The sequence below is a fragment of the Barbus barbus genome (assembly GCF_936440315.1).
Source record: "Barbus barbus genome assembly, chromosome: 32".
NCBI lineage: Eukaryota > Metazoa > Chordata > Actinopteri > Cypriniformes > Cyprinidae > Barbus > Barbus barbus.
In genome coordinates, this window is record NC_136760.1 from 7,676,486 (window position 1) to 7,685,343 (window position 8,858).

Genomic DNA, 8,858 nt, shown 5'->3' on the forward strand with positions numbered 1-8,858 from the left:
GAGAATATTTAAAGCTACCGAGACTTGAGAGGAGTCCTTTAAAAACAATGCTGTGTCATCAGCTAGTTGACTGATAATTAATTCTACATTTCCAATTGTAATACCTTTTATGTTACTCCTTTTAACATACAAATTAAGAAATTGCACTGCAATTAAAAACAAATAAGGAGATACCAGAATCATCATTAAGAAGACACAAACTTGGGTTCAATTTGCAGTAAGGATGATAAAACCAGGTTTACATGTGTCCATAGACTGATAGTGATAGGACATTCCCAAAACATATGCAGAAAAGTACCTGATGATGTAGTATTACATATATGGCAGTTGAAATTTGATTGTAGTTTCATTTTGAATCTTTTGTAAGGAGTTATGTATGCTCTATGAATGACTTTGAAGTGAATAAAACGATGCGCCAGATTTTTAGATGTTAAACTGAGATTAGACCACACCCTCTCCCAGTCGACAGATAAATTAAGGTCAGATAATTCCCTATTCCAAATAGTTTTAATAGAAAGAGGTTTTATAAAGCAATCAAGAATCTTATTATATATAAAGGAAGCAGATGGTCGACCAGCAGATGGTGCAATCCAGTCCCGCATAGGATGAGAGCAAACGGGAGAAGACCAAGGAACGCCATACGCTTTGAGAGCAGAACGTAATTGAAGAAAGACAAAATATGCAGATGCTGGTAGACAAAATTTAGTTCTTAACGTCTGAAATGAACATAGGTCCTGGCTATCATATATATCACCGCACATGTTTACACCTAAAGAAGACCAAGAGGGTTGGACAAATGGGCGATTTCCGCATACAAAATTAAAATTGTGCCATAAAGGTGAACTATTACAAAATTTGAAGGGTCCTCCTATCCGACGTTCAACCGTTTTCCAGATTTTAATAGAATTGCCCACAACTGGACCAAATTTATAGTTATCCCCTTTTTTCCCTGTGCCAGTAAATAAAATGTCAAAAAGTCTATTTGGTTTAACCTTGTCAGCTTCAATCACTCTCCAAGAAACTGTAGATTGAGGATCAACCCAAGTATGAAGAGCCTTAAGCTGGAACGACCAATAATACAGATCAAAATTTGGTACAGCCAGTCCTCCTGCGCTATTAGGATGTTGTAATGTGGTAAGTTTAATTCTGGGGATTCTCGTTTGGCTCTCATCGAAGGCGGTCGCATTTTTCTTCCCTCCCTGCCCTTATCACCCCTGCTTGCTCTCTCCTGTCTTGTCCTTGTCTGACACTGAAGAGACTTTCTCCGCAATATTCTACAAAACCGAAATTATGGATCTGATCAACTGGTCTCTTAATGCAATTGACACCATCTTGGGATCGGGAGAACCCAAGTGTCCTGCTGGGACTTTCGCAGCTGGCTACACGATGGACGCATGGGAGAGGTGGCGGGTCGTGTGTCTGGCGGCTCTTTCCGTGGAGGACATTGAAGACATCTACCTATTCGGAACCATGATAACTGGGTTTCTGCTGTTTGGATTAGGTGTTACCCTGTTATCGGAGAATTCAGGAGACGGGAAAGCTGTCCAAAACCTCCCAAGGCTGCCCGTCATGATTGAAGCAGTTGGCAGCGGTCAACTCTGAGACAGAGACTATTAACCGCAATATGGATTCGATCACGGCTAAGCTCTCGGCTTTGGAAAGGAAAATTGATGGACAAGGAGATCAGAATGGACAATGAGAATAAGCTGTGAAATTAAAAGGCAGCTTTTCGCCCAAAGACCAAACAATCTTATCTCTTTCGGCTTCCCAAAACAACAGACAGCTTGGCAAGGTTGTTCTGGAATCTAACTCCCCGGATGAATACTGCAGAGAGACGCTCTTTCTTCCCTCCCCCCTCAACAAACACCTTGTGATTGTCGAGCGTTTGGGTTCCGGCCAAGGTTGTTTCCATGGCAATACAATCTGCGGACTGAGACAACTTGTCTGGAGTGCCAGCGTGGCGGATCTCTAGGCACACGAACTTACACATACACACATACAGATATTCACCTCCCTACCCCCATCCCACGCCTTCGTCGCTTCATCCCGTCAGTTGATAACGGGTCTGTGTTCGCGCTGTAATGGCTGCAGGCCGGATGGCTGTTTTCGTCTGAATTGGATTACTATGCAAGTTATGTTCCTGTGTTGACCGTGCTCTATGCTGAGGTTTTTGTCTGTTCTCACACTGCACTCTCGTTCAGGAGCGTAGTGTGAGGACTATTTTTTTCTCCTCTCTTTCCTCATGTTGTGCTGTATTCTCTTCTTTATTGCATTTCGTTGCCTTGTACCTACATGTGCAATGACAATAAATTGAATCCAATCCAATTTATCATTCCAGATAAATTTCGTAATTATGGAGTTGATCTTCTTAAAGTAACCTGGAGGGGGAGAAAGCGGTAGCATAGAGAAAAAAAAATTAAATCGAGGTAGCAAATTCATCTTAACAGTGGAGATTCTTACTTGGAGGGAAACGTTAAGATTCTTCCATCTTTGAATGTCATTCTTGACCTAAAATATTATTAAAATTGTCCCTGGCAATCTTATGAATGTTTTTATATATGGTAACACCCAGATAGGTGAAAGAGTCCTTAATAGGGATGAATGAGGGAATAGAAGAATTTATTTTATATCCTGATAAGCTACTAAAATCAAATTCCTTAATTATATTAGGGACTGAAACATCAAAGTGGTCTAAATATAGAATAATATCATCAGCGTATAATGAAATACTATGATTATGATCATGAATCTTAATCGATACTTCAGACTTCCTGATAGCTTGTGCTAAGGGTTCAAGAGATAGACAAAACAATAAGGGGGAAAGCGGACAGCCCTGCCTCGTTCCCCGCTGTAAAGGGAATGGGGGGGGGGGGGGGATAACATTACCAGTTATGACTGATGCTGCAGGTGAGTGGTATAACGTCTTAATCATAGAAATGAAGTGTTCACCGAAGCCGAAACATTGCAAAACTTCCCACATATAATTCCACTCTAGCCTGTCAAAGGCTTTTTCTGCATCAAAGTGAAAAGACTGCACAAGGGGTTGGGTGGGAGTCTGCAAAGTCAAGAATATGAAGGAGTCGACGCATATTATCAGATGCATTGCGCCCCTTGATGAAACCAGTTTGGTCCTCCTTGATCAGACTATGAATTACCTTCTCCATACGAGAAGCAAAAACTTTAGCATAAATTTTTAGATCACATGGGATAAGCGAAATTGGTCTGTAGTTGGAACAATCTAATGGATCTTTCCCTTTTTTAAGAAGTAATGAAATCAGTGATGTTTTTTGATCTCTATGAAATACCCCATGTTCAATTGCAAAATTAAATGAATTAAGCATAAGTGTCCCTACCAAATCCCAAATTTCTAAATATAATTCCGGGGGGAGACCATCTAGGCCCGGCGATTTGCCCTTTTAAAGGCTTTTTAAAGAGACATGGAGTTCCTCCAAACCTAACGGGGCCTCCAAAGATTCTTTATCCATCTGTGAGATCCGAGGCAGTTCCAATTTATCTAAATACTGCTTACAGATTGATTCATCAAAATCTGTTTCGGCTTTATATAGATTTGTGTAGAAACCTTTAAATATTTCATTAATTGCCACAGGGTTTGTAGTGACCTGCTCATCCGATGATTTTATTGCGCTAATCGGCTAATATATGCCTTAGACTCGCATTCTCTCAACCTAAGAGCCAATAAATGACTAGGTCTCTCCGATTCAAAATAATATTTTTGCCTAGTCCTATGTAAAATAATTGTAATTCTTATCTCGTAATTCTGAGATAATTAACTCGTTAATTCAGAAAAACAGAGCAAAAACTTTTTTTAATGAAAAATTATCTCGTAATTCTGAGATAATTAACTCGTTAATTCAGAAAAACAGAGCAAAAACTTTTTTTAATGAAAAATTATCTCGTAATTCTGAGATAATTAACTCGTTAATTCAGAAAAACAGAGTAGATTTTTTTTCCTCAAGTGAATGCAATATGCTTCCGTAACTGTCTGACTCATTCGGACCATAAATAGAGACCAAGGCTAACCTATTATTATATATTTTGCATCGGATAAAAACAAATCTACCCTTCTCATCACTACCAAGGTGTTCAATTGTTAAATTTAACTTCCGGTTAACAAGAATAAGCACCCCCTTAGTTTTATTTTGAGCGCAGGAAAAAGCTGCTAATTTGTAATACTTATTCTGAAAACGTGCCACGTCGGATTGCTTTAAATGTGTCTCTTGAATTAGGGCACAGGAAATAGATTTACGATGTAAATATTCTAACACACGAGTTCGTTTAACAGCAGAATTTAACCCATTCACATTTAGTGATAAAATATTTAGAGTATGCATTGAATATATAGCGTGTAAACGTTGATGTGTATTTTAGATACCAAACCTCAGATGAAAAATCCCTTTAGAAATAAGGTAAAATAAATAAAAGTATAAATGTCTGTTGTAAAAAGTAAAAACATGAACAACAGACAACCTTAAACAAGGAACAACTCAGACCGCACATTACCCAGAACATAGGTCTGACTGAGCAACAAAAAATAGTGATGGTTCGTGACCGATCCACTCCAACGCAGGACATGTCTCCCAAAAAGCTAATACTGCCAAATTTTTTTTTTTAAATTAAACCAACTCTCCATTAGTCCCCTCCAAAACAGAAAAAAGGGGTGTCAGTAATGAGATCGTTGTACCGGATATATACAATATCTCAGTAGTAGAGGGGAGAGAATAAAACAGCAAAAACCAAGTTTAGTCAGCGTCCATGTCCATTCTGCCATCATCCGCTCCTGAGCAGCTGGGGCCATGTTCATCCCGACCATCAAACTCCTCCCGCCGGGCTGGAGAAACAGCGGCCGCCGTTCCCCCGCGTAGAGCCGCGGCATACGTCTTCTACTGGGACAGGGAGCTAATAAAATCCTCCGCTTTCTGAGGGGAATCGAAGCTTTTCTGTTCCCCCTTGTGCCGTAGCTTGATTACGGCCAGATAGATGAGGAAGGGCTGGAGACCAAGCGCTGTCATCTTCTTCAAAACCGGACCAAATGCCTTTCTCCTGATCACTGATTTTTTCAAGTCGGGAAAAAATAGCAGTGTGACATTGTTCTGTGCGCATTTCACCGGATAAGCCTTTCCAGCACCCTTCAGGATATCTGATCTGTCATGCCATCTCAGTACACGGAAGATAAGAGTGTGCGGCCGGTCGGAGCCCCTCCCTCCGTCATACACGCGATGTGCCCGGTCAATCTCAATAGGTGCGTTCGACTTGAAGCACGGCTACAGACGGTGGTCAACGAGAGTAGCCGCTTGCAGTCAGGGGCGGAGTTGAAAACGGAGTCGTCAAGTCAGACACTTCTGGGCTCTCGTAGTTTGCTGCATCTACCTCAGTCATGGCAGATCACGTGGCGTTTGCTTGCTTTATCAGACGAACTGGAAGCTATAGAAATGCCGTTATTGTTGTATGAAATTGAGCACAATGAGCAACGAAAGTGAGTAAAGGTTCAATGTAATAAGTATTGTTTTTATATATCCAAAGGGACATGGGGCCATACCCAACACCAGTGTGACTCGTTATTTCTAATACTAACCAATCAATGCAATTACACTTAACAATTTTCATTAGAAGTGATTCTTTTTTTATTACTATGTTGGTTTATGTTTTAATAAACCTTTAAGATGTATGTAATATTTTGAAAGGGTGTCATCACGACAGAAACAAGTTTTAAGTAAATAAACAGAACATATTGAAAATTTGACTTGTGCAGATTCATTATGTGTGTTTTTGCTACTGCAACTTAATAAAAAATTATCTATGAAGATAATAATTGTATGTATTAAATGTGGTTTTCATTACAGATAAAAGAATTAGGATGTTACATAATTGTTTACTTATTTTACTATTTCTCCAGTTAGGTAAGCACATTTTAGTAAGACAAAACACCATGAACATTAATACGTGAACACCATGAACAGGCCTACGGATAAGCCCAATTTATTTGCCTTTCTATTATGATTTATACCAGCTTATGAAAGTGATCTGAATGTTGTATTAAGTTGACATCCAGCCAGAGTTGTTGGCAGTAATCACATGCAAGTGAAGATGGATGAACCCAGCAACTAGACAATTAGTATCAATCAGAATCCATGATGACCACATTATATTAAAAGTCTGTAAGATTGACATTTGATTTATTCCATAAAAAAATGATTATCTAAATAGGTTATACAGCTTATTAATACTGTAAAGGGTCTGTATGAAAAATGTCCAAAATTAACCTATGCACAAAACCTATAAACGAATTAACAAAAAAGTGAAAGTAAAAATAATTGTAATCTTTTAATAAACATGATTAACGACATGAAGATGACATGAAAAGTTAATTTATTTTTATATTAATTTTTTTGAAAGTCCGTATATGAGCATAGCGGGACTGAAGTTGTCAGAATAAACCCGAAATACACGTCGTTGTTGTCATGTGGTGAATTTGGCCAATCGTGAAACAGCTGTGTCGTCATCAGCGCTCCCGCAGTCGCTCTGGAGAAATTGCGCCGGCCTCCCATTACTTTAAAAGAAGTTGAAGCAATTAAATTATTAAAAGTAAATAAATCTCCTGGCACAGACGGTCTCACATCAGAGTTCTATCATATGTTCAGTAAAAATATAGCTCCCTTCTTGCTCAGAGTTTATATGGAAAGTATAAATAAATCTTTTCTTCCTCCTACTTTATGCCAAGGTTTGATTACCTTAATTCCCAAACCAAATAAAAATACTACTTTATTAGATAATTGGCGTCCAATAACGTTGTTAAACAATGATTATAAAATAATTGCTTTAATATTAGCCAAAAGATTAAAAGGGATATTACATTCTATCATTGATGAAACACAATCTGGCTTTATGCAGGATAGACATATATCTAATAATATAAGATTAATATTAGACATTTTGGATTATTCTGATATAATTAATGATGATGGTTACATTTTTTTTTTTTGACTATTATAAAGCCTTTGATACTTTAGAGCATGGTCTTTTTATTTCAAGCCCTTAAAGAAATCGGTTTTGGTGCTAATTTCTGTAAAATGGTTAAAATGTTATATAAAAATGCAAATAGCTCAATCAAGTTAAGCAGTGGTACTTCTCCAAGGTTTTTTTTAAAACTGTGGAGTTAGGCAGGGATGCCCTGTATGGTCTCTGTATAAGTTCGATGCAAAAGAGAATGTTGTTTGCTGGTTTTACAGCTGCGAAGAAGACAATAATACAGAACTGGTTTACACCGCATATGTGTGGGAAAACATATTGGATCCGTAGCCTCCTGCAAATAGTCTCCTGTGAATGTACAACAGCACGAATCAATGGGGCCAAGCCTTCTACCATTGATGCTTGGCAGTGCTTTCTCTTTGAAATACGTGACTGTATGGAGGAGTGACTTCCGTGGGTTTCTTTTTTCTGTCCTTCCTTTTCTCCCTCCTTTTGACTGGACTTTGAGATGTTGAGTATGTGTCTGTTGTTTTATTTTATTATATATATATATATATATATATATATATATATATATATATATATATATATAGTTTTTTATGTGTTATGTATGAAAAATAAAAATAAAAAATGTTGATAACAAAAAATAAAGTTACACTAAACAATATTTTTTACAAGCATGATCTATTTTCTGTGGTGTTTTCAACAGTGTAGCTCAGTTTGTAAGGAAGGTCTTAAAACTAAAATGGTGGATAAGCAGCAGTTGATGAAAGACTATTAAGAGACATCTTCATCATCTTTATCTCAATGATGAAATGGTTTTTAATATTAGAACATGTAGCAATAGTAATTTCCGAAGTTTTCATAGCCAAAAACATGACATATACTAAAAAACGAATGAAAAACAAACAAGGGACAGTCTGGTAAACGTTGTTCAAAAGCAAAACGCATTAAGTTTAGAATCACCTGTCAGATACCAACACACTGGACAACATTATCTTTTAGTTTCTAAGTTATAACAGCTTTTAGGCAATTCTACTACGCTCCTGTAGTAATGTAGCCTGTCAGATACCAAAAGATGTAAAAAGTGGCCACATGTGGCTGTGGGAAGAAAAGCAACCATGTCAAGCAAATGATCACTTTCAATGAGCTACAAACAGAGAGAGAATAAGGAAAATATATATTTTGAGTTCTGTTATAGTATATATTTATTCATTATAATTAATCTGGTGTTGGGAACCGTTGTAGCAGAGCTTCCTAGAGGTTCAAGACAGCCGACTGGGTTCCAGGGTACCCTTGCCCATGGCGTGCCGCCTCATTTTCAAAGACCTTGTTCCATTGTCTCCAGTCCCAAAGCTTCTTTTTTTGGCAGCTCCAGTCAACCCAGAAGTTCCTACCAATTCTGGTCCAGTGGTTGTCACCATTGAACAAGAGGTTTTTTGGCTGCCGAAATGTTTCTCTCATAGCCACAGAACCAGCTACAATTCCTGAGCTCCTTGTCATGGCAGCTTTCCTTCTTGTCTTGGCAGTTTGTGTTGTGGACAACAAGGAAGAGGAGCTCTTTGCTATGGATGCCTCAGTGCACACTATGAACAAAACATAAAGCAAGTCTTTTTCTTTGTCTTTGACGCATTTTAAGGATAGAGGCCATGAAGTCTTAACATCTGAATCCATGCTGCTATTAAAACAAAACGTTAACAATTATTAAAAAAATATTTTTGAAGACATTAGGCTATTTAAAGTGAACTGAAGTGAACATTGCTCAATAAAAAAATTAGCATGCAGTGACCACACACATTAAAACTTTTTCTATATTAAGAAGATTTAGCCCTTTAAAGAAATGACTTGACAAATCAATTTTTGATGACTTG

The 8,858-nt window shown here is 37.8% G+C and overlaps 1 protein-coding gene across 1 annotated transcript in view; it reads right to left on the reverse strand.

Annotated features, from left to right (window-relative positions):
* The window catches only part of LOC306852359 (cytohesin-3-like), a gene marked incomplete at both ends in the record, with an annotated part of 37,059 nt that extends 32,165 nt beyond the window's left edge, over window positions 1-4,894 (reverse strand). Inside the window, one exon of the mRNA XM_079389103.1 lies at window positions 4,756-4,894. Within this exon, the coding sequence (XP_079245229.1) occupies window positions 4,756-4,894 (139 nt within the window). The remainder of the gene's footprint in view (window positions 1-4,755) is intronic.
* Between the last annotated feature and the right edge of the window lie 3,964 nt (window positions 4,895-8,858).